This window comes from Microcebus murinus, chromosome 1 (assembly GCF_040939455.1).
Source record: "Microcebus murinus isolate Inina chromosome 1, M.murinus_Inina_mat1.0, whole genome shotgun sequence".
NCBI lineage: Eukaryota > Metazoa > Chordata > Mammalia > Primates > Cheirogaleidae > Microcebus > Microcebus murinus.
Window position 1 is genome coordinate 126682997 of NC_134104.1, and position 27220 is coordinate 126710216.

Here is a 27220-nt window from a genome sequence, read left to right on the forward strand (position 1 = left end):
TTGCCCAGTTTCCTCTGTGCTGTTTCCCTTATCATTGCTCCTTTCTCCTCACCTCCCAGCCTGACAAATGTGTATGACTAAGGACTTCTAGTGGCTAACCCTGGAAGTGCCTCTGAGAAACAGCTACAGTGTAAACAGTCGGTCCATCCAGTGTGCACCTGATGCCAAGTGATTGGTAGACAGTAGGAACCTAAGACAATAAACTGGTTCTTTTGACTACATGATACTATTTATTTTTATGAATTTTATGCTTCATCCAAATGGCTATTTAGGTAAATACAGTATACACTTACAGTACACTGTGTGTAATAAGCATATACCTTTATCTTGTATTTGATTGGTGATTCAGTTCAGACACTCTACTTGAAGTTTAATTTGTGAAATGCAAATTAAGGGTATGAATATGGTTATATATGAACTTAGAGAAGTGGTAGAAAATTGATTGTGGTAGATAGCAGCTTTTTAAAAAGTGAAAATTCAACTAGATACCTACAGATCAGATGAGATGTTGCTTTACAGGATTTTATCTGAAATTTAGTGCACAAGAGGTTCATATTATGCTAGTGTTTAGAGAAAAGTTATGTAACAGGAGAGCCACAGCAATCCTTTAGGTACTACCCTAGCTCTGAAGTGAGTTTTATGAAAATTTAGAGTACATTGAAAAGTTAGAAAATTCTTGGCTTCCTGCGTGTGGACACTGGGTCACTTATAACTCATAATTCACTCCAGACTTTTATAGCATTTGGCATCTATTTTCTGGCAAGAAATGATTGTTAAAATAGTTGAATTCAGTGTTGAGGCTGGCTTATATGATGCCAAAACCATGCTTTGGTTGAATATGATAGAAACTGAGAGTTTACCTTTGATCATAATAAAATTGCATAGAATAATTTTATAAAAAAGAAAATCTCAGAAAGGTTTTGAAATACTCTATTATATTCATTTCTGCTATTACACTTGTTTTGAAAATGCCAACTTGCTTGAATGCAATTGATACATTAGGGCACAATGTGAGCATAACGTAAATTTCACATTTGCTTATGTACAGTTTTCTCCATAAGAAACACTAGGTGAACACAGAGAACTGCACCTGGGTGAACTGAACACGCACACACCCCTCAAATGTCTCCCATTATGGCTATACTCACGTATGGCTATACTCACCGCATCTTGTGTTACAACTTTCCGTTAGATTTCAGAGAACCCTCCTTCCACCACTTCACAATAATTCACAAGCTGCAAACCTTCCAGCACATACTTCCAGGCAACCTTCAGGACTTTTGCAAGATAAACTTCCACACTTATTGTAGTATTTGTGCATTCTTTAACCATTTAACATGCAGAACTATGATGTCCCTTTTATTTGATTTGTCTTTTTTTCTCTGTCACTGAAATTTTTTTGCTATTGCTCCCCTAATCCACCTGCCTTAAAAGCCCTGTGATTTTTATTGCACAGTTTTGTATAATGAGATGATTTTTAGGGATACATATGTCTCCCTACAGCAGAACTGTTGTGCTGCAATTACATCAGGTCCTTGAATAACATCGTTTAATTCAGTGTCGTTTCATTATAACATTGATTAGAAAAAAAATCAATTCCCAGCCAGGGCCGCTGTCTGTGTAGAGTTTGTGTGTTCTACCCATGTCCTTGTGGGTTTTCTCCAGGTACACCAGTTTCTTCCCACATCCCAAACATGTGCATGTTAGGTGAAGTGGCCTGTCTACATGGTCCCAGTCTGAATGAATGTGGGTATGAGTGCACCTGCGGTGGGGTGGTGCATCCTGTCCAGGTTGGTCCCTGCCTTGCAGCACCCTGAGATGCCAGTAAGGTGTAAAATAATCATCCAAATGCATGACAAGATTTGTTCCTGTTTTTGAACTGCGTGGTGGTAAGAGGTGCCCCTGACAACTTTCACTTTGCAAAACATTTATTCCTTGACTTAACCCACCACCACCATGACTGCTGCCACTCACTGTAGCTCACGTTTATTCCAGTGTTTAAAATTACAAGTATTTTGGTCTTTATTTAAAAGTTTCATGTTTTTGTGACCAGAAATACGTTTTAGGAACTTAACACCTGCTTATATCAATTAGCCTATGGTAAAACTGGTTTCATTATACATTGTTTTGTTTAAAGTTGCAGTTTCTGAGAACCTATCATTGTTAAATAAGGCCCTATTCTATGTTCTCCACAAATACTCAATGTCACCAAGTGACCAAATCCAGAGCTCCTGATACTATGGACTCACTCTCCTTCCAGAAACTCTCTCCTCACATCTGTAAATGTTTAATATCTTTGTTCTAGTCCTTCCTTCCAACCTCTCCTGTATCTATCATAACTAGTTGTTCTTCTCTCTGCTTGTTAATTCTAGTGATTCTGGAGCCTTATTGTGATGTCCGTTTGTCTTTAAAATTCCTCCCTTGGAGATGTAGACATTCTTTTATCTCAGCTGCTACCTGTGTTCAGAAAATTCCCAATTTCCCAATGCTGGAACCAAGCTTTCGTGGAATTTCTGGTTGCTGCTGGAGATTCTCACAAGACTTCCCTGCTGTGACCACCAGCTTAACTCCACTAAGGTGGAAGTCCACATCCTAAATTAGTTAACAAATTTAAAGACACTATAAAGTGCTTTACAGTTGTAGGGTATGTTACAGTTTTTCTTATCCCACCCTGCTTGCCCTCTGTCATGGTAGGCTCTTCCTTCTGTGCCCACAGCAAATCAGCCCTGGGCCCTCCTACCCCATCCTTCCTTACGTAAGCCTTCACTTCATCCTTCCTCTCCCAGCCGCCTGCTGCCTCTCATGTTTCTCGTGTAGCGGGGGGCCCCCACCTGGCTCCTGTCCCCACTTTCTTGCTCTGCACCCCCCCCATTTCTTCCCTCACACTGATTCTTGTTTATGGTGCTGAAATTCCACCTCAATCACAGCACATTTCTACTTAAGATCATCAAGGGTTTATGATGAAATTCAAACTTCACAGTGTAGAATTCCGTATCTTATGCAGTTTGGCTCTCGCTCCTTTTCTATCCACGTTTCCCTGTGTTCCTGTAACATGGATCGAAACGGTTGGAAAGCGCAACGGTATTTTACATTGTTTTACATCCTGTCCTTCCCCACCACGGCAGCAGTGGGGTCCTGTGTGTGGCAGCACCCAAATATGCTCCCCTCCCTGTTGGTTAATAGTGCAATGCTGTTGTTTTTCTGGAAAATCTTAGGTTCTTTCTGTAATTTTCTTTTATATAGGTTTTTTTTTTTTATAATTTGCATAGTGAAGAATGTGGAAGTGGTTTCATAAGGAAACTAGGACAAGTTACTCTGGAAACAATTTGTTGTTTCGAAAGTGTTTTCATAGTGATCTTGCTGGAAGGAACGAAAACCACAGCTCTTAATGGCATGGCAAACCTTGGTCCCTGGACGGTGACCAGCTCTCCAGCCTCCCCGGCACAGTGGTTTGCAGCTGCAGTCCTCCACCACAGGGGAAAGGGAGCTGGCTTAGTTGGAGCACACAGCTGGCAAAGACCCCCACAGCCATAAGCCTTCTGTACTTCAATTTAAATATATGACTTTTATATTATGTTCAAGTACCAAAAGCTATGTTGCATTTTCCAACAATAACTTTATAAATGGTGCCTCTTCCATCAGTTGAACTTCATGACAATTGTACTTGGAAGCTTTAGTGACAGAAAAGTTTGCCTCTGAATTTCAGTTTAGACGTGTTTTAGAATCCCAGTGTTTTAGAATCAAACTAAAATTTTTCACCCACACAGTAACAATTATTGTAAAGTCTTAAAAAGAAAGATTATATGGTTGACTCAGAGAGATGTTTCCTTCAGGAGCACAGAAAAAAAAGCACCAAGGCTTGCAAATTCCTGAGCGAATTTTGCTCTTACTTTCCATCCCATTCACAGCTTCAGGGAACTGATTCACTCTGCAGGGCTACGCTGCACGAAGCTGACATTCCACCAGCGGTGTTGAGCTTTAGAGGCTGTTTTAGTCTGTTTTGTGCTGCTATAATGGAATACCACTGACTGGGTAATTTATACAAACTGAAATTTATTTTCTCACAGTTCTGGAGATTGAGAAGTCCAAGACCAAGGCTCCTGCATCTGGTGAGGGTCTTCTTGCTGCATCTTCACATGGTAGAAGACAGGAGGCCAAGCTGGCTGAATGCTCTTTTACACTGAGGAGCCCTCATGGCCTAATCACCTTGTAAAGGCCCTGCCTCTCAATACCATCACAGTGGCAATACATGACTTTTGAAGGGGATACATTTAAACCATAGCAGAGGCTGCCGTTCAGATAATTCTATTAGAAGGGAAGACACTATTTTGGATTTAAATAGTTCCTATCTTCTAAAGACCTCAGTTGTCATTCATATTGGCTGTTTTGTCATTCATCCCTGGAGTCTCAAGAGGCAAGTCCCGCTGTGGTCCAGGCCTCCAAGGTCGTTCCTGAGCCTGGTGGTGCGTGAAGCCACACCTGCCACCTGGGCATTCACTAGTTCACTGAGGCCTAATGTGGATCTACAAAGTGGCCTGGCAGTCTGGGAGTGAGGGCCAGATGTACTCCATCATTTTCATAAGTCCACTGGCATGTTTAAGAATGATGATCTTTATATTATTTGAGTTTGGGAAGGTACTTACCTGTTATATGTGAAATAATCATAGAATCCATGTAAGAGACCAAACCTTTTTGCTTTCTAGCTATTCTCTTTTATAACACCTTTAGGACTTCTCTGACTTTGTAGTTTCATTAGAAACAGCTACAGCACAAGCAGCAGTGGCCACGTCTGTGTGTTAAGTACGGGGATGAGCAAAGGAAGGAGTCAAGAGGTGGGGATTGTCTCTCTGAAAAGAGGTTCAAAACAAGATGAAGCACAGCTCTAGGACTCAGAAGATGTTATTACTAAAAACTGATATTACTAAAAAGATGTTATTACTAAAACTTCTTTCACCCAAGGACTTAAACTTATTGGCAAACTACTTTTACAATTATTAACAGAATCTGTGTTCCGGAGATGAAAGGAGATTCAGTGAATTGTCCAAAATCAGGCATAAGATCCTTATATAAAACCATAGACTTGCTTATTCTGAAAACAGAATTTTCCTAGTTGATAAAAGTTTCAAAACAAAATGAAGGAGCACTCTATAGAAATTTAGTCATATATAATATATTAATAGTCTTTCTCCTAACCACCTCTATAGACAGAGAAGTTTACCATACACTATTATGGGTAGTTACTTTCAAAATGCAGCACTCTCATGAAAGGCATTTCTGTTTTCTTTACAGCTTAAATAAAATATGAATTTTAATTTTTTACTTTGCCTTTAGTTGAAACTTACTGCTTTTCATCTACTTGAGTCCTGTATTAAAACGTTATATTAGAGTTGATCAAATTTATGAAATGGGTTTCTCTGCTATGTTAAATCCATAATTTTTTCTGAATGCATTAGTTCCAGCAATTTAGGCAACATTGTTAACAGATCACTAATATAACAGCTATATAAAAGCATCTTGCACTGAATAAACAATGTAGGCATCCATGTGGGGAGTTACTCAGGTGGGCAGCAGGGTGTCTGACTAGTATGCCAAGACTTATAGCTATGTGCTTAAAGGGCATTGATGAAATTCATGCATTTGCCTTAATGCCAATAATGCTCATAAAATCAACCATTTTACTTGGTCTTGCATTCTATTGACATACATCAACATAGAGAAAACAAAATAAAGTAGTTTTTCCTTTCACTTATCTCTTAATATTACTCCCCACACATCTGCTTTTTTCTAATATGAGGTGCTTCTTCTAGTAGTTTTACATTAAATAGAAATGATTTCTCTTTTATAATAATGAATCGTTAAGTGGATCCAAGTAATTTATTAGTATCATTTTTAAGAAAAATTTCTCAAAGCGCTTTACAGAAATAGTATTTCAAAAAACAACTTTGGGTCAATGTCAGTAGTTGACATGATACTACCATATTGTATGTAGTACCTTTCAGGAGTTACAAAATTTCACTCTTTCGCACATCCTTCTGGTGGGAATGCCCTCTCCTCTTTACTTGTAACAATTGTGCAATTGCTACTCACTTGTCAAGACCTATCATGGTATCCTGGAAAAAGCAGAGACTTCGAAGTCAAATGGAATACCAATTCCCTTACTTATTAATTAAAGCCCCTTTGCCTGTAATACCAGATGGCCTTGGGAAGGTTGCTTACCTCTCAGGTGTGTCTTTGGTGTTCACATCTATAAAACTAACATCATAAATACCCACCTCACATGGATAATGAGAGCACTAAACGAAATAGAAAGCACCGAGTTCGTACCTGATGGAGAGGAGGTACTGAATTACTTTCATCTTGATTCCACAGCTGGTTATAAAGTAGCAGACCTAGACAGATTTGGTCTCTACCAGATCAGCTGGCTCCCCCATGTAGCTCCTGCTATATCTTCAGTGCCATGTGTGCTACATTCCATAATTGTCGGCTGGATGAGAGGAAGACATAATTCAGCTGGGTAGGCGGCAGGAAGGCCCATTACCTCTCGCAGCCCTCTGGGTCTGCTGGACTCTTCATCTGGTGCTCTTACGGGGGCCCACAGTCCTGAGAGCATCTTTAAGAGGGCTCAGCGGGGCTTTCACACTCAATGAGAATTTATGCAGTGCTGCAAGTGTTGAGTGAGTATTAATAAACTCATGCTAAGGACAGGAACTATAAACTGTGCACATACATTAATTTAAATATGTACCCTAATTGTAAATATGTACCCCTAAACTATAAAAAGATACAAACTGGCAGTTCCTCCTTCCAAAGGAAGTGGTGCAAACATTTAGTAACAGGTGTGACAAGGTGAATCATCTCTGCAGAGATCTGGATGTGTTTTCTTCCTGCCTTGTCTAAGCTGTGCTCATTGTTTACTGTGTGCCTGCCTTCTCCTCTGCTGGTTCCTTCTGCAATTCCGCTCTAATACGGGTGCAAATGCCTGCTGCTGTTTACTTCCAAACCTGAGAAGAACAGCGTCTCACTATGTTTGTGTTCTCCATCCTCTTGTATTAGTCACATTCATATTTTATATACTGCTCATGGCACTCATGTTATCAAGAAAGGAACTTCCTGTATCGGAATCTAAGCCACAAATAGATTATTCTGTGAGCAGCAACTTAAATATCATCACACCGCAAGTACCTCACCTTAAATATCCCACCAAAGTGCTGTGGCTCAGGATTATTTAACTTGATCACACCCAATAGGTCACAGGCTACAATAGCAACACCTTATTTTATTTTAGTTACTGTCTGTGTGTGTCTTCTCTCCCTATCATAGTCCCAGAGTCAGCAACTGTTCATCCTCAGCACTTAGCTCAGAGACCCACAAATAGAGGGCCTCCGTATATGATTGTCCCGAGAATAGAGGAACGATCCTCTGAGCAGTGCAGAGCACAGGAGGCAAGTGGGTGTCGCTGTCCAGACTTGTGAGGTGGATGTGCATTTTTTAAGCATTGCATATATTTTATGGGTGAAAGGTGCATAATTATGTAACCTTTGGTGACACTTAAACTGGAGGATGATTCTAAGAATAATAATGCAATTTGTTGTTTCTCTGAGCTTCATCACACCAGGCTTTTCAAGTAAAACTAAAATTAGTAATGAGTGTTGGAAACATTGCCAGTGAGCATATGAAAGGAAGGCACTCAGCTAATTTTGGGCTACCAGAAAATGCTTTGCCAGGCCTCCTGGATAAATGGGGAGTCAACCGTGACAGCTACCATTCGCAAGTGCCTTCATTGTGCCAGTCGCTCCACACGCATCCTTCCATTTAATCCTCACATTATGAGGTGTTATGTCTTTAATAAGCTCATTTTACAGGTGGGAAATTACGGTTATGAGGTTAAATATCTTGTCCTAGATGACAAAGCTCTTAAAATAGCAGAGCCAGCATTGGAGCGCGTATGCTCTGTGCTCTCTGCCCCTGCACCATCCCTGGTATGAATTTGTTTTGACCACCTAGCCTGGATGTGTGAGCCTGTGCTTAACGCTGCTGTTTTCTTCTCCCCAATTCCTTCTGTTGCCGCTCCTGGCCTGCTCATTTGCTTCATGAGCAGGTTCCCTTCATTGCTTGTTTGAGGTTGTCTTTTGTTTTTTTCCTTTTTCCTGTTTGAATGATGGAGGCCCAGTTGGCCAGTTCTTTGATACTAAGCTGTGACAACCACCATCCTTGCTTGAAGAAGTCCTTGCTTTTTCCTGTCTCTCATTTGGCTTGACATCAAAGCTGAGAAAGGTTACTGATGACGGTATGAACCTTTTCAGTATGCAAATTATATAATGGTACAAATGACTGTATATCAGTATAATAGAGTTCTTAACTATTCATTTTTATCACTGCCTGTTTGATATGTCAAGCTGTAAAATAGAATATTTTAATTTACAGGAATGACTCAGATCTTGAAGACTGAATTAAAAAATACTGAGTTCCAAAGTGCAGGCTCTACCACTGGGCTGTGGACTTCTTGATGACAGGGGCTGTATCCTATAAATCATGTATCCCAGCTTCTACATGGGGGCCACCTGGAGGAGACCCTCCATGAATAATGACGATATATTAGAAGCCATAAAAAAGTGCCTACTTTGGCTTTTAAACTTTGGATGTTTACAATGCTTTTTTGAGAACTGAAGAAGTTGGTAAATACTGTTTGACTAACTTTAAGAATCTAGTGCACTTCTTAAGAGGCATGTTGATTATATTTTAGTTTAAATAAGTCTAAATTATCAAAATATGGTGTTCTCGAGCTATACATATAATCCAAACTACATATATTTAGTTACTATAAACTATTACTGTGGCAGTTAGTGATCAATGCTATAAAGAAGCACAGGCAGATTGAAAGGAACGGGTGGGTGTTTGTTATCTTAACATAGGATGGTCATGGAAACAAGTGAGTAATATTATGATGCGAAATATTTGGACTTTTAAATGAGAAAATTTAGAATTTATACTAAGGCAAGTTTATAATTGTACCCATTTGGGCCATGAGAGCTGAATCTGGCTATCCTATATTCATAGTGATTTTGGGGCCAACAAGATTACTTCAGGCTGACCTTTTGCTAACTTTTTGGTGAGTAAAATAATCAGTCAGCTGTGCCCTAATTCTCTTCTTCAAGCTTGGACTCTTAAAACATGCATATGCAATTTGGAACAAGAAATCAAAATTGAACATTTGAAAAACCATTGATAGGACCATAGAAATACTGGTTTGAGAGCTATTGTTAGTAATGAATGACATCAAATAAATGCTATTTTTTTAATCCTCATGTTTTAAACTCGTTTTTAGATGAAGACATTTTGGCTGAAATGGGTAAAGTTGTACAGGTGTTGGAGCTTTCTATAAGATGAAATTGAAGAGTTTGTTAAAATGGATAACCAAAAATACAATTTAAAACTCAGACCAGATATGCACATGTATTTATTTATAGTTTTTCAAACTGGAATGAATTCAGCTCAGTATTGGCTTAGGGGGTTCAAGTTCAGTGTTGTACTAGCCTAACTCACCTAGAACATAATACTGTTTACATCTGGCGTAAACGTTCATGTGTAGATGCATGATTTTATCATTCTTCATATACGCACTGGAACTTGAATAGTTGAAAGTCAGATAAAAAAGCATTTTGCATTATCTCACCAGCCTGTTTTTAGGAGCAGAGCCTCGTGCATAAGTGCAGGAGGGTGTCTAGTTGTCAGGTGTAATCTCACGTCTGGATGTTCCTTTTGCAGATGATTCAGTCCCTCAAGGCATTGATTGAAAATGCAGATGCTGTATATGAAAAGATCGTACATTGTCAGAAGGCAGGTAAGTGAAAATTTGTTTCCTTTCTTTAAAATATAATTACTAGCATCTTATATATTTGCTCCAAAACTATTTCATCCTTTTGATACTATATCAAGAAAATCAAATATGAAAATTATTTTCAAAATAAAATACTAATTCAGTAGTTCTCACCCCTGGATAACAAACTCATCTAAGGTGAGCTTTCAAAATATATCGACTTTGGTCTGGGTGTGGGCCGTGAGCTGGAAATTAATAGCTGTTAAGAATTCTCAGGTGTTTCTGATATACAGCCAAGATTGAGAACCTCCGCACTAATCTCTCCTCTTCAGTGTTACCTGGGTTGCCAGTCAGCCAGGACTTCCGTACACAGTGGGACAGGTGGGGCTTGAGCAGAGAGAGAATGGCTTCTTAGAAAGGAGAATGGGTGCCAGTTACAACCTCCTGACACTTTTTAATGCACTGACATTTTCAAGTGCTGAAAAAATTCATTAATTTAACATCCAAATGTTATACTAGGTTACAAAATTATACTTCCATAAACAGCCATCTAGTTCATTTTAGCTGTGGTAAAACCAAAAAATTAAGTACCCTGCATTGTAATAAAAATACACAAAATGGAGGTCTTTTAATTTTCTAATTTTTTTGAGTGTCAATTTAGAAGATTCTAATATGGGGAATATTTATAAGGCGTACGTAAGAATATCCTTACTTTCTAAGGTGTTTTGGTTGCTGTTCTTTCAAATCAAGAGACTAACTGTTGCTTACCCTTGAAAAAAGTCACCTCTATCCTAGAAATGAACTTATTTAAAATAAATTGAAGACAAGGATATGTGTGGCAGTTTTCTTTTCTGGTATTTATTTAATGAAAACATTCACATTAGCAACTGATCAACAAACTCCAAGATCCTCATCTTGCTTTACTTATCTTGTCCACAAAATATTGTTATCAAAGTAATATTTCTACCCTTTTCAGGTGGATTCTCCATACAATCTACAACTAAAACAAGTTCTTCAAACACAATTTGTATCATGTCACTACCCTACCCAAAATCATCCAGTAGCTTACCAAGGTCTCTTATCAAGCCCAAGCCCCTAACTTTACTAGGAGGAATGAGGTCTTCTACCAGCTGGCCCACCATTTTGCCAATGTTATATAAAATTTATTGATTAAAACATCTGTTCATATGTTTGATAATGCATAAGGTATTTGGTAGCTCTTCCATACCAAAATACTAAAATATCATGACTGCTTGCCTTCTAGAACCTTCATGAACAGGAGATATGAAAGTAAGCACAAATATATTGAGTACCTACTATGTGTTACTTACGAGTCTCCAGTCCATTTGTGAGATAGTAGGGAAACATTGGTGTTTGAGCAGAACAGGAGAGAGACTTAAATATTACGAACATTTAAGGTAATGACCGCGGTAGCTGTGTGCAGAGGATTTTCGGGGACAGAACCTGATTGGGGGGCTCTGGCAATAGCTGAGGAAGATGCTTCTGGGAGCAGTGAGGAAGGAAGGTGAGAGAGGGTGAGCCAGCCATCCTCCCTTGGTCTGCCCTTCCCCATTCCCCATGTATTTCTACTTAATCAGATTTTCATACACCATCCTTCTAGTAAGACCTCTCTGCATCTTCTCTGCCAATCTGCACTTTTCTTCTTTTCAGATTCTCTCAACAATCTTCCAGGAGACTTTTCATGATTCCAGGATTTATGTTACCTAAACCATTCTATTCAGCCCTTCAAACCATTTATTTGCTTCAGTTGGTGGGGCTTCCTCAGTTCTTGTGTATTTTATTAACATATTCCATCTTCTAAACAGTATAATAATCTCCAGTGGCACCAAGTTAGTGTATTAAGTTACTCTCTGTATTTTACTCTTGACATCTGTTCTGACAGTCTGCACAGAGTAGTCATTCAAACAATAACCGACTAAATGTGATTTGACTTTATTTGATTCCATTAAATGCTTGTGTTGCTGTGAAAATTGTGGACTTTGTGGAATTTGATAAAAGAACTGTTTAGAAGAAAAGAACTATTTATTAATTTGAGTTAGTACCAATTCTTTGCAAATTTATTGGTTTATGAAATTTCATAATTTCTATTATAATATTATGTGGCTTTAAGTTGTTCATCACTTTGATTTCAGTAAGGGATATGTTTGCTTGTGCTTAAAAAGTTGAAGAGTCTTAGTCTGTTAGGGATTTTGCTTAGGGCAGGGGAGAATAACCACTGTGTAATAGTTGGGTTTAAAGATCTTAAGCAGCAAGTAAAGATTATCTTTTGGTTTCACAGTTACTGCTGAACACCTACTCAGCCCTTCTGTTATCCCGAGAACTTATTTTAGAGTCCTTTGATCTTTTGTTTCTCATGTTTACAGTTATTGTAAGGACATATAGTCATTAGTCATATGAAGAATTGCTAATTTATATTGGGCTCAGAAGACATTTGCATAAGATTTTACTTTTGATAAGTAAATGTTATTCTGCTTGCAGAACTTTAATCTTGGCAATGAAGAGCTAGGTCACCAGAGTGCTACAAGAGAGCATTATTATAGAAGTTTTTCACATTTTTAAAACACAAATGTATGTTTTTATTAGTTTAAACTACATGTAAACAATTCAATGGAAATGAGTCAAACACTTACCAACAATCACATGTTTAAAAGTGCACCCATTTTGGATAGTTTCAGACTGCTGGCCACATAATTGATTTTTTTTAGAGAGGGACTTGTGTATGCTAATGTCATTATTGGGAAGAAGGAGTGGGCAGGAGACGAATGCTGAGAAGCGAAGACCTCTAAGCGACAAGGTAGGCTGGGAACTCGCAGGCCTCAGTAGGCGGATGTCCCAAAGGGACGCTGGAAAGAGCAGGGGAAGCAACCCAGTGATGGGCAGTGGAGGCAGCCTGCCTGTGTCATCCACCCTGCTAAGAGGAGAATGCGGTAGCACAGAGAGTTGGTGGGCAAAGGGAAATTTTAGTAAGAAAACCATGTTGCTAGGAATATAAAAGATCCAGTAAAGAGAAAGACATTAAAAGATGAGAAGGAGATCAAGGGTGGGTGATGTGAGGAGGGTGGGAATGAAGTATAGTTGTGAAACACTTCACCATAGAAAGGGGGAAAGACCCCTCTTCTTCTGAGATAAAAGCTGCAACATTTAGAGAAATTCTGAGAGGAGTGTTTTCCATCGAGGAGGTGGACAAGGAAGCAGTGCCGCAGAACACCAGGAGAAAGGGGATTCAAGACCCGGCAAGAGGGCAGGGGCATTTGTTCAGAGTCAGAGGTCAGCAGTGCCAGTCAAAGGGACCAGTTAATTACAGGATCGTGCAGGGGTGATGTGGGATGAGTGGGTCCCACTCACCATGTGAGTGAGAAGTGACACGGCTGTACACGAATGAGTGCGTGTAAATTAATAAGCCCAGGTGAACACACACACACACACACACACACACACACACACACACACACACACACACACACATATATATATTCTCAAATAGGGGATTGGTAAGGAACGTGTCCATGGGAGCTGAACAGGAATCTGCAGAGGGAGAAGCATCATAAAAGCTCATTTTAAAAAAATTTAAAAAAGTTGATAAAAATTTGCCAAATTCTTTCAGGGGAAAAGTCTTTTCCACTTTCTAATACCTGTCTCTTTCTCTCTTTCAGTGGCCAAAACTGTAGCCTATGTTTGAGTTATAATTTCCTTTGTAGTCACTGAATTGATCTGCTTCATAAAGGATAGGAAGATGATCTAGAAGGAAACCCACACTGCTTTGCTTCAGTGAGCTGGGTGTTTTTATCAGGTGATTTTAAATGGAAAATAAATTGTTCTCTGGAGGAGAAAAAAAGAAATCAATGATATCCTTCCTGTTAAAGATGGTGAATTAACACATGCGTTTAATCTCCACTCCCTTCTAAAACCTCATTAAAATGACAGTAAGGGGTATTTTTAAAGGCATGAATCCATAAGGACAAAGAAAATGGGAGCAACAAAATTCTGGAGACTGAAAAACAGCTGAACAAGTGATAATTGGCTTAGCTGCCCACTCAAGGAAGCTGAATCCAAAGCTGGCTGTGGGGGGACCCCACCAGCCACCTGACTCTCACAGCAGTCCACCAGCTCAGAACTGATTTGGTGGCACCAGGTACCTCCGGACATTGGGGTGAAGCCAAGGATAAAGGAAAAGAACTGTCTGAAAGCTGGATTACGAAGCAGTTAGATCCCTGTGTCTGTCAGTGAGGAGATTAAAAATAGCAAAATTCTCATCCTTCATATGGGGAATTTAATAGTTAATGCTTAAAAAAAACACATTCTAACTGAACAGTATAAACATGTTATATGGACATACATACTAAAGAAAGAAAAATAATCAGCTAAAGGTGTTGAATATGACTGCTTCTGGGGCAGGGGAAATGCAGACAATTATTTGGCTCTTTAAACTATGTGCATGCATAATTCTGATCTAAACTAAATTTGAAGGAAAAAGAAGGAAGGAATCAGGGACAGAAGCTGCCACAGAACTGAGGGTGTTCCCAGCAAGGTGGTCCACCCTTGGCTCGGGGGCAGTGTGGTTTATGGAGAGGCAGAGGCTTGCAGAGGACCCTTGCCGGCTCCCCTGGCTCATGGGCATGCCCAGGGCAGAGATGACACCTGCGTTCCTGGTTGGGTGAGGGCCTGGCTCCTCTTCTGGCAGGAGAATTGGTTCTGTGCTCTTTCAGAATGACTGTTAGAGGGGAGGACGAAGCTCTAAATAAAAGACAACCCAGCTCACTCCAGACTTCTTTAAATAGAAGTTTCTTTGCTATAAGCTCTAAGGGATTCTCATGCATGGCCAGGGTTGCATCATCACTGAGTACAGTAGAATATAAGGTAACTTTGCAATGATGGAAGATTTAATTACCCTTTACTTTAGCCATTTTACTGGGAAATTTTCTGTAATGAGTCCTAACTATCCCTGCTTTCTTAAATTTGGATTGCCAAAACTGATTTGACCTTTAGTTTTAGTAACTCAGGGTCTTCTTGAGATGCTGGGGGTCGGTCCAGTGATTCCCCCAGGCAGTTAGGTTTGGAAGCCCCTTAACCCGCTCAGCGGCCGCCTGCTGTGCCTGTTCAGTCCATCCCTGATGTCAGTTCAGCCCTCACTTCCGACTGCTAATTTGTATTCTATCGCCGCCTGTTTGTACACCATTCCTTTTCCCCCCCCTTATATTGCTGCATCTAGTCTGCTGAGCAGTTGGCATCTCCCCTGTAATTTGATAGACTTATCTTACCTAAAAGAAAATGAGGGCCTGATGCACTCCTGTATGGGAAGAATGAACAGAATGTCAGGCCAAGCCTATGAGACCTGGGTTTGATTGCTCAGAGACTTTATTTTCAAAGCAGATCTCAGTGTGTTTTAGGAGCTGAGGTTATCAGATAAGTAAGTTGTCATCACCCATCACTGGGTTCACTCACATCATTATCTTGCCCAACACAGTAAACAAAATCATCTGTTAGATTCATTCTGCAAGCACAAGTGTTCTGCTGGAAAATACAGTTGACTCTTGTACAACATGGGTTTCAACTACATGGGTCCACGTATAGGTGGATTTTTTTCCAATAAATGTATTGGAAAATTTTTTGGAGATTTGCAACAATTTCAAAAAAGTCCCAAACGAACCACATAGGCTAGAAACATCAGAGAATTAAGAAAAAGGTGTGGCATGAATGTATAAAATATATGTAGATTCTGGTCTATTTTATCATTTACTACCATAAATGTACACAAACCTATTAGAAAAAGTTAAAATTTATCAAAACACACACACAAACACAGACTGTACATGGTGCCATTTAGTCAAGAGAAATGTAAACAAAGAAAGATGCAGTATTAAATCATAATTGCATAAAATTAACTGTAGTACATACTTTACTACTGTAATAATTTTGTAGCCACCTCTTGTTGCTATTGTAATGAGTTCAAGTGTTGTATCTGCTTAAAATGCCATGTGACAGTAGTCATCTTTGTGTAAGCAGTTTCTCTCTTCAGTAAATTGAGTATCATAGTAAAAAGTGACCTATGGTTCTTGCATATTTTTCATCATGTTTAGTGCAATACTGTAAACCTCAAATAACACCATCGGACCCATGCAAAGTTCCACTCGTCATGCTGGAAGTGCTCCCAAGAACCGAAGTCATGACATTACATGAAAAATTTGAATTGCTTGATGTGTAACGTAGATGGAAGTCTATAGCTGCAGTTGCTCACCATTTCCAGATAAATGAATCAAGCATAAGGACTGTAAAAAGGGAAAAAGAAATGTTTGAAGCCATTGCTACAGCTACCCCAGGAGGTGTGAAAGCCTTGCACTTTTTGCAAAATATCTTTTTATCTCCTATTGTAAATACAGCTTTTCAATGTGGGTGCAGGATTGCTATAAGAAAGGCATACCTTTAGACTCTAATATGATTCAAGAAAAAGCAAAGTCATTATATGACAACTTAAAGCAAAAGGAAGGTGAAGGATCTAAAGCTAGAGAATTTAATACCAGCAAAGAATGGTTTGATAATTTTAGAAAGAAGCTTGGCTTAAAAACATCAACATAACCAGAGAAGCAGCTTCTGCTGACCAAGAGGCAGCAGATGAGTTCCCAGATGCCATTAAGAAAATCATTGAGGTGAAAAGGTATCTCCTGTCTGAACAGGTTTTTAATGCAAATGAAAGTGCCCCATTCTGGAAGAAAATACCACAAAGGATATTTATTAGTAAGGAAGATAAACGAGCAGTGGGATTTAAGGCAGTGTCAATGGGAAAAAAGCCAGACTCTGTAAAATAATTTTAAAGAATTTTATTCTGAGCCAAATTTGAGGACCATCACCCGGAGCTACTCCTGAGAACCCTTGAGCAAGTGGACTCGCTATAGCTGGGTTACAGTTTGGTTTTATACATTTCAGAGAGGCGAGTTACAGGTAAAGTCATAAGTCAATACATGGGAGGCATATATTGGTTTGGCCCCACAAGGTGGGCCATCTCAAAGTGGGGGGGGGGGAACTTACAGGCTATAGGTGGGTTTAAAGACTCTTTGGCTTGTAATTGGTTAACAACATGAAGCTTTGTCTAAAGGCTTGGAATCTTTCAACATAAGGAGCTGTTATCCAAGACAAGCCACAGGACATAGATTTGTTGTGTAAATTGAGGACCTGCAGGCTTGTCTTGCATACCCTTAGGCCTGTTAATAGGTTACAAAGGATGTCCCCTAGAAGAGAGTGAGGCATGAAAGTCATGTCTGACCTCCTTCCTCCTGGCAGGCAATTTAGTTTTAGGATATTCCTTTGGCCACGAGGAGGTCCATTTAGTCAGCCAGTGAGGGTAGAGGTGAGCCTTAAAATTTTATTTTAGTTCACAACAGGAAGAAATAGGCTAACTCTACTGTTTTGTGCAGATCCAGTTGGGTTTATGATCAGGGCTGCCCTTACCTATAAAGCTGCCACCCCCAAGCCTTGAAGAGAAAAGACAAATACCAGTCTTTGGGTTGTACAATAAGAAGGCCTGGACAACAAAAACCCTTTTTCTGATTGGTTCCGTCAGTGCTTTTTTCCTGAAGTCAGAAAGTACCTTGTCAGTAAAGGACTGCCTTTTAAAGTTCTTTTGATAGTAGACAATGACCCTGGCCACCCAGAACCCCATGAGTTCAACACCAAAGGCATTGGAGTGGTCTTCTTGCCCCAAACACACATGTTTAATTCAGCCTCTAGATCAAGGGGTCATAAGGACCTTTAAGGCTTATTATACACAGTACTCCATGGAAAGGACTGTCAACACTGTGAAGGAGAACACCAATAGAGAGAACATCATGATAGTCTGGAAGGATTACAGCATCAAAGATGCCATCGTTGCTATAGAAAAAGCCATGAAAGCCATCAAACCTGAAAGGATAAATTCTTACAAGAGAAAACTGTGTTCACATGTTATGTGTGACTTCACAGACTTTATGACAGAGCCAATCAAGGAAATTATAAAAGAGATTATGGATATGGGAAAAGAGGTGAGGAGTGAAGGGTTTCAAGATATGGATCTTGGAGAAATTCAAGATCTAATAGACTGCACACCAGAGGAATTCACCAAAGCCTTGAGGAAGATGAGTACTTCCCAACCAGTGCCGGATAATGAGGAAGAAGACGTGGAAAAAGTGATGCCAGAAACAAATTGACAGACAATCTGGAAAAAAAGGTTCAGATTATTCAAGAAGACTTTTAACTTCTTTTGCAACATGGACCCTTCTATGGTATAGGTGCTAGAACCAAGGCAAATGGTGGAAGAAGGATTGGTACTGTATAGAAACATTTTTAGAGAAGTACAAAAGCATGAAAGTCAGACAGAAATTACAGTGTATTCTCGTAAAGTTACACCGAGCATGCCTGCCTCTCCTGCGTCCCCTTCCACCTCCTCTGTCTCTGCCGTCCTGAGACAGCAAGACCAATCCCTCCTCTTCCTCCTCCTCAGCCCACTCAGTGTGAAGATGATGAAGATGAAGGCCTTTATGATGATCTTAATGAATAGCAAATATATTTTGTCTTTCTTAGGATTTTCTTACATTTCTTTCTCTAGCTTGATTCCAAGAATATAGTATGTAATACATATAACATACAAAATATGCATTAACCAACTGTTTATATTATTGGTAAGGCTCCAGTCAATAGTAGGCTATTAGTAGTTAAGTTGGGAGGGAATCAAAAATTATACACAGATTTTCTACAGCTTGGGGGGGGTCAGTGCCCCTGACCCCAGCATGGTTCAAGAGTCAGCTGTATTTGCAAAAGGAAACCTGGGAACTTTTGTAAGTTTTTTTTTTTCTGTTTATGTCAGAATGTTTCTCAGCTCTGTTTTATAAAAGTAAAAGGTTCTGTCCTAGGAATCCAGATCCCCATGTTCTCATGCCCTCTATACCGTGTCTTGCTGTATGACTCTAGGTTAGTCACTTGACCCCTCTCTGCTTCATTTTCCTCCTTCAAAGTGTCAGTGGATTTTATGATTCCCTGATGGCCCTATGGGTTCTAAAAGTGCAGTGACCTGAGATCAACTGCATAAGCAGCAATTTTGGAATGGCTGGATTACAGGTACATAAAAAGGCTAAAAGATGAAACAAGTCATCCCATGTGATGTCACAGGACACATAAATCGCAGCCCATCAGCCTGAGCTCTCAGGGGGAGGGTTAATGCCTAACTTTGAAGGTGAAGAGTGACCCTTTCTGAAGTTGAGACATGGGGAGCCTGCATCAGACTCCCAGGACCCTGTGAAACCCACAGCATCTGTCCTGTTCTTAAAGGCTGCGTATTGATTCACCAGATCCTTTCCTAGGCACTTGCTAATTAATTAACTAATAATTAATGAAGCCACGGGAAGTAAAGACGTGGCAGGGGCATCAGTGACCTCTCTCTCTCTCTCTCTTTCTCTGTCTCTCTCTTTAATTCCCTCATCAGGGACCTTCATCACTGATAAGGGATGGCAGAGGAAGTGATCACAGAGGCGACAGCAAGGCCAACTCATTCAGAGCAAAAACTTCAAAATAAGCAGCTGGTTTCTAGAAACTCCCTATCTCATCACACCCCGGCCATCTCCTGTAATCCTCACCCTGATCCTTCTGTAAGAGTCCCACACAGTGTTTTTCATAAGTGTGGTCAGAATCTCCCGGGGATGCTTGTTGAAAGTGCAACCTCTTTGCATCTCCTCCAAAATATTGAATCTTTGGAGGTGGAGCTCAGGCAGTTGCATTATAAAGAGCACATCCAGGTTTTGAGAAACTCTCTTTTGAGGGTAGAGCAGAGCACACTCTCTCCCTGAGCCTCTTGCCTCTGTCCCTCACGGGGACAGCACAGGTGACTGCTCAGACTCAGACATGCACTCGCTGTGTGATCGAGTGACAGCCAAGTTACCTTTCTATAACAGCATACTCCTTCCCTGTAACATAGTTTCCCCGGTGCAGTTTCCCCAGCACCATGAATGAAGGGGAGGTAAGTTAGGGGTATGCTTGTCCTTCCTGGGGTACCTGTTCAGTGATCCAATCCCAAATCTGTGTTCTCTTGTCACACATTCCTCCCCTCCTTCCTTTGTAAACCCAGAGTCTCTGAGAGCTCTCGGGGTGATCTCAGCAGCTGCTTTGCTGGGGAGGGGTAAGGAGTGAGGTCAGGTTGTTTTCAACTCTGGTGCTTGTTTTAAAAAAAAAAAAAAAACACTTTGGGTATTAGTACTTCTATTATAATTGCTTGTCAAAGCTGAGAAGAACTATAATTCAAGTAAAGTTCACAAACAAAATAAATCACCTTGCTCATACAAATACCAGAAGGTTTGATGTAATAGGTATCCTCAGGTCTAAAATAAAGTAATTTGGCCTAGATGATCTCTAAGACTTTTCCAGCTCTCAAATTCTATGCTTCACAAATCCTATAATATAAATATATAAGGAATTGTAAAAGGGAATATATAAGGGATTGGGTAAAAGTGAACAAATGCATTCTAAGAATTTTTAACAGTATTTAGAGGTAAACATATCTTTTAAGAATAAGGAATTTAAAGCAACTTTAATTAACATATTATAGGTCATCATACTTTTCATTGTAGGTCAATGCATGTCAATAACATATTAATATATTAAAGAAAAAGCACATTCATGGATATGTAGAATGTGTTCCATGACTAGATATTATACTGATTACTTACTAGAATGCAAAAAAAGACAATAAAGGTCTCTGCTATCATGGAAGTTTGTAAAACACAACTGAGTGAGTGGTATAGATAACAGGTATGAATGAAGTTTGAAGAAAGGAGCAGTCTCAGAGGGTCTCGCTAGGGAAGGAGGTGGAGTTTGAGGGAATACAGGATTTGTGTAAGTTAAGCAGAAGGAGCAGGGCATTTTAGGTGGGCCAAAGCTTAGAAGGCTTCATCGTAAAAGCGTGCTTCTAGTGCTGAAGAGAAATATTTGCCTCAGGAAACAGGAGAAATTAGGGTTGGAGATATAGGGTGGGCCCAATGATGGAAGCCTTTTAATTCAAGGCTAACCCATTTTGATTTTTTTATTTATTAATTTATTTTGCCAACATTTCCCAAAGCCTGTTCTGGGAACACTAGTCCTGTTCCTTGGGCAAAGGATTTCATCATCAAATTTTTATAACGCAACTTATTCCCCTTTGGAGATTCACAGTATATCTTGGCAAGCTAAATATCCTCTGGTTTAACTCAGCATTTTCCAAACTTATTTGGTTATAAAGCCTTTGTTTAAAGTTCTATCTGTCAATGTCTTGGACATTTCAGGAAACTGTTATAGGCAATGGGGTCACTGAATAGTCAGGGACCCACCTCAGGACTCAGTGATTGACTCATCTCTCTCCTGTGCCCTCCACGTTCAGATACTACTCCCTGCAACAGAATGTGGGTGCCTGAGATGTTAGTCAGGAAGAAGTTGGTTGTGACGGTCTGCTTCAGATGTGCTGCACATGAGATCACAGTTCGACTGTCAAGTGGAGATAGCCAGTCAATTGTTGAAGCAGCTACAGTGAAGCTCGGGACGGAGGCAGGGCCTACAGATGGAATTGGCCATCATCCAAATGGAAGAGCCACTTGAGTAGATGAAAAGGAAAGGAAAAAGGGGTTGGGAAGAAATAGAGAAAATCATGGGATGTGATTATAAGCCTGTAATTCAGAACTGGATGTTTTACTTCACCCTCAAAGCTCGAAAGCATCCCCAGCACACCTGATCTTGATCCCTTACCCTGCTCTACTTGTCTTTATCTGTAACAGTCATTTTTTTTTTAACTTAACAGATAATTTACTGAGGTTCATCACTTGTTGTCTGTCTTCTTACAACTAGAGTGTAAACTCCTTGAGGGCAGGGATCTTTGTTCATCACATATCCCAAACAGCAAGAACAGTATCTGGCATAAAGCTACTTGTTGAGTTGAACTGAAGGCAGAATGCTGCAGATTTACTCATTCTTTCATTTGTTCAACAGACATGAGGTCCTTACTCTCAGTCTGAGCAGAAACTGAGCTGCCCTCACAGGGTGCCAGGTCGAGCGCTGGAGCTAGGTATATGTGCTGTTCATGACCGCCCAGGGTATAAGTGCAGGGGTGAGCGTGCACTGTCCTGCAGCCCTGACTGCACAGAGAAGGGGTGCAGAGCTGTGTCTCGGGTGGTAGTTGAACCAGAGTTTAGGGCAGGAGTTGAGTCAAGGAGATGGTTTGTCTAGGAGCCAAGGCAGGTGGGCACAGGCATTCCAGGCAGAGAGAAGAGCATATGCAGGGCAATAGGGCCCATGCGAGCAGCAGCAGTGAGCAACATGCAATGTCACATGGCAAAGACAGGAGCAGTAAACGAGGCCAGAGATCCTGGCAAGGGACTAACACAAACCCAGAAACTTTAATGTAAGATTAAACAAACAAACTTGTGTGTTAGACTGCATTTGAAGAATTCTATATGACAAAAGCAAACGTTCTGAAGATCATGCTAACAGGATTTATTGATGGATCGGATGTGGAGTAGGAGGAGAGAAAAGGGGGAGTCAGTCTGACTGGGATTTTCTGCTCCATCCTGGAAAGACGGAGCTGCCATTTACCAAGATGGTGAAGACTGGGGCAGGTGTGAGTTTGAGAGGGCAGATGAGGGGTTTGTTTTGGACAAGTTAAGTTTGATATGCCAAGTCTAAAGTTTGAGGTCCAGGCTGGAGATAATACATTTGGAAGCCATAAGTGCAAAGATGTTCTTTCAACCTGGGAGACTAAGCTCGTCTAGGAAGTGACTATGAACACAGAAGAGGGAGCCCTGGCCCTCCCATGTTTAGATGTTGGAGAGATGTGGAAGAACAAGCACAGGAGGTTAAGTGGCCAGAGAGACGGGAGGAGAAACTGTTATCTTCTGGAAGTCTAGTGAGTGAGGTGTTTCAAGCAGATACCATTTTTCATCTATCAGAACCAAATGTCTGTATCAAAGACTCCCAAGTTCCATTATATACATTTCATGGTGGATTGGTAAGAATATAGGGAAACTGATAAGCATCACATTGGCAGGGTATATAAATTGGGTCCACACCTAGGGAAGCCATTTGGCAGTAAATTTCAGAATTTCAAATTCTGTACACTTTAAACCAGCAATCTACTTTTTCAGAGTTTATTTAACAAATATGATCACATACTTGGGGAAAGACATATGTACAGAGTTTCCATTGTAATATTTTGAACAATCTAAATGTTCAGGCAGGCCCAGGTTAAATACATTAAGATACACCCTTATAATGAGATATTATGCTATCATAAAAAAGAATAAATATATGTGTGTATGTATTAATATATATGTACACACTTGCCTATGCACACACACTGCATATATATATATATGATCTTACATACAAATGTAGGTAAAAATAAATATATAGTAGTGAAATCAAGGCAAACAGTGTATATTATTTGCTAACATTCGTTTTCAAAGGTGGGGCAGGGAGAACACCCCCTGTGTGCCGTGCGTGCGTCTCTCTCTGGAAGGATGTCTGAGAAGGAATAACAGTGGTTGCCCAGTGGAAGGGAGCAAGGGGGCTGGGAGATGGGGAAAGGAAAGACAGCTCCCTGTATATAACTTTGTACTTTTTAAATTGTTGAGCCATATGCTGAAAATTAAAATAAGAAGAAAATTAAAATAAGAAGAGGTGTAAAAAAGAAGGAGAAACCTGGACTGGGTATGGTTTCAAGGGCCTTGTGTGTTGTGGTAATGGTGTCAAACTGTGGGAAAGAAGGAAAGAATAGATGTAGGAGAGGTGATCCAAACAAAAATACCCTGGGCATGACAAAACCACTCTTTATGTATAATTGTGGTGGAGGAGGCCCCTTTATTTCTCAGTGGAATGAAGTGAGGAGGGTCTTGCTAAACACAGCATTCCTCGTATTATCCCAACCAAGGGAGTCACGTGGCGTGTGTTTAGAACGGTAGTGTGGTAATGAGATTCCACAGAGGACGAAAAGTTACACAGCCTCATCTCACCTACATTTACCCAGGTGGAAAGTGCTGGCAAAGGGAGGAAAACCTCCTTCATATAATTCATTCACAAATTGTGCTGCTGTGGATTTGGCATCGAGGGGGTCTTGTCATCCATCTGGGTTTCAGGGATATATTTAAGAGACCTGGTTTATCTCTTCTGTCTCATGTGGAATGGGATTTAACAGTTCAAAATACATCTTAAAATAATTTGGCTTTTGTTAATGCCAAGATTGTTTGGGAAGAAGGCCAAGAAAACAGACTACCAACTGGAACTCGATGAGAAATAATTAGGCATTTCCATATCTCCTTGAAGATTGGGGTGTAAACACCCACTTATCAGCAGCACACCCAAACTTCAGATCCCCGGAGTTTTAGGGCAGAGCATGTAGTTTACAAAAGCTGTATATTTAAACAGGTACTGTGTGTAAGTTAGTTAGAAGAAATGATCAGACCCTATTTTGTTCTCAAGATAGTGCAATGTTATACCATAGGCATGTGCAGGCCGTGTTATGTTAAGGTACTTTTGATACTGTTGATACACTGACCTCTTGAATGAGGTCCCAAGTGTACCTGTGTCATATGGAATTCCATTGTCTGGGAAAATACCACTATACCTAATTTTGTAAATTTGAAATAACTTAATATCGTAAACGTAGATTTATTTTGTCACCATTTAAAAGATTTTAGGCTTTTTATTTTTTTCATGGCAACTTAGAGGCAATCGGCTGCTTTGATATGAAGCTGACTGTCTCCTTCCCAGCCACTGGCTGCCAGAAACTCATTGAAGAGGATGATGAATGCAAACTTTGTGCTTTTCATGAGAAGGGTATGGCCACAGAAGTTTCTGCTGATGCTCTGGGTGAAGAATGGAAGGGTAGTGCAGTCTAAATCAATGATAGGAAGGACAAGCAAGGTTTCCCTGTGAAGCAGAGCGTTCTGACCCCTGGCCGTGTTTGCCTGCTACAGACCAAAGAGTAAGGGCCTGTTACAGACCAAAGAGAACCGGAGAAAGAAAGCACAAGTCTGTTTGGGGTTGCATTGTGGATGCCAAACTGAGCATTCCCGACTTGGTTATTATTTAAAAAGGAGAGAAGGATATTCCTGGACTGGCTGATACTACAGTGCTTCATCTGGGACCCAAAAGAGCTAGCAGAATCCACAAACCTTTCAGTCTCTCTAAAGAAGATGCCATCTGCCAATATGTTGTAAGAAAGCACTTAAACAGAGAAGGAAGAAACCCAGGACCAAAGCCCCCAAGATTCGGCGTCTTGTTACTCCACCTGTCCAGCAACACCAAGGCCAGCATGTTGCTCTGAAGAAAGAGTGTACTAAGAAAAATAAGAAAGAGGCCACAGAATGTGCTAAACTTTTGGCTAGGAGAGTGAAAGAGGCCAGAGAAAAATGCCAGGACCAGATTGCCAAGAGATGCAGGCTGTCCTCTCTCAGAGCTTCTACTTCTGAGTCCAGTTAAAAGCAAGATGTTTTGAGGAACAAATAAATCAGATGAGATCCCCCCCCAAATAAACAAAAGATTTTAGTCTTTACTTTTAGCTTCTGTTTTGCAACCCACAAAAAATTATTTTTGGGGTTATATTTGTGATAAAAGAGCTTTTTAGGACAGCAAAGTAAACTTTGTCAAGAAACTCATGTTTAAGTGTGTCAGTTTAAGATCAATATGTCTGTTCACAAGGATTTTTTTAAAATTGTATTTGCTTCTAAAAATTTTTAGCCATGTGCTACATGCTGCATTTTAGATTCGTATCATTTAGATTGGTAGAGAAAATCCCAACCAGAATGTTTGAAAGGTCGTCTGCTTTACGTTTGGCAAGAGTAGACGGCATTCATTTCGTCGGAAGAGGAGATGATGCCATGTTTCTGATTTGGCCTCCACTTTCTTTCAAAGCAAAAGCCTCCTTTTTGTATCTTCTTATTGCATATATCATGTTTTCAATTTTTAAAGCCCTTTGGTTGTCATCTAGGTTTGCTATCTGTGATAGGAAACAGAGAATTTGATAGAAGTGGAAATTTCCCCACAGTATATTCTAATATAATTGTATACAGTTGTACTGAATGTTCTGAGTTAATTTAAATTATATCATCTAGAAACATTTTCACCCATTTATTAATATTTATAAAACATGACACAATCTGTCAGTATTACATTTCATTTTATTGTCATTAAGCTTTAAGCCCCTCAAAAAACCCCTTTAAAATATTTAAATTACAAGATATTTTGAAATAATAATTGGAAAATTATGTGAAACCAACACCTACCTATATCAAAAATCTAAGCTGTTTAGATTTTAGAGATGACATGGAAAGAAGTGATAACTTTCCAAAATATGTTTTTTTACATAAAAATTCTACAATATACTTTTGTATGGTGATACCCATTTTAAAAATTTAACATGATAGCTGTAAATCAAAGGTTAAATGATTTGTGCAATCCCCACTCATGGACCAGTGGCCTAGCCTTGATCATGCAGTCTGTATCTTCCCTTTAGACTGAACTGAATTAAACTCTCACAGACACCACCTGACTATGGATTTTCTATTTGTCTTTCTCTGCTGTTTGATAGCTTACTATTTATCTCCTGAGTTCTCAAGTTCATTACCACAGAGAAATTTGAGCAGGTTAACACTCCAGGAAAAAAATAACCCACTGCTTTTGCCTAGGAACAGAAACTTGGGGTCATGGAGTCTGAGGAACCTAACTGTAGGTTCTTTGGCACAGGGTCACCAAGGGTCAAAGGCAGTCCTTTTGTTGAAAGAGCAGTCACACCAGGCCCCAGCAGGGGTATCTATGTACAAGACACTGGCTGTCTGCTCATCTCTGGACATAATTTACTCCTAATGAATAATTCCTATTCCTGCACATTTTATTGGGTTCATGTAAAATGCTCACAGTCTTCAAACTTTGATGTCTTTAAACACACTGTATATTTTGACCATTAAATAGATAGCACACTGCAATCGTGTCACACTTTTCAAAGGATTATTCACCTACTTCATTTTGGCTTTCAAAGGAAGCTTATATTTCACATCTTAACAAAGATTTCAGTTTCTTTGGCCAGAATTAACTGTTACCTCTTGTCTTACTTGGGTGGCAACATGGTTGTAGAATCAAGGAATCCTGGTTTCTTCCCCTACCTCTTGAATAGTTGCCCCAAAATGTTACGTTTTACTTTTAAAGAAAACATGGACAAGCCCATCACTTTGAGACTTTTGTAATGCCATTGAGTTTAAATCAGATAGAAATGGGACATAGACTAATAGAAAACAATATAATTATTTTGTTAAATAATTAACTTCAATATAACATGAAGACCTATCCATGGCTCTGAAGTATACCAATTTATGATGAAAATCTCCTGGCATAGTATTTGGAAGATAC

General features: G+C 39.8%; 1 protein-coding gene across 1 annotated transcript in view; it reads left to right on the plus strand.

Moving 5' to 3' along the window:
* PLCL2 (phospholipase C like 2) overlaps positions 1-27220 on the plus strand; it is a 178486-nt gene that overhangs the window by 126467 nt on the left and 24799 nt on the right. The window contains exon 4 of the mRNA XM_012766972.2: positions 9766-9841. Within this exon, the coding sequence (XP_012622426.2) occupies positions 9766-9841 (76 nt within the window). The remainder of the gene's footprint in view (positions 1-9765; positions 9842-27220) is intronic.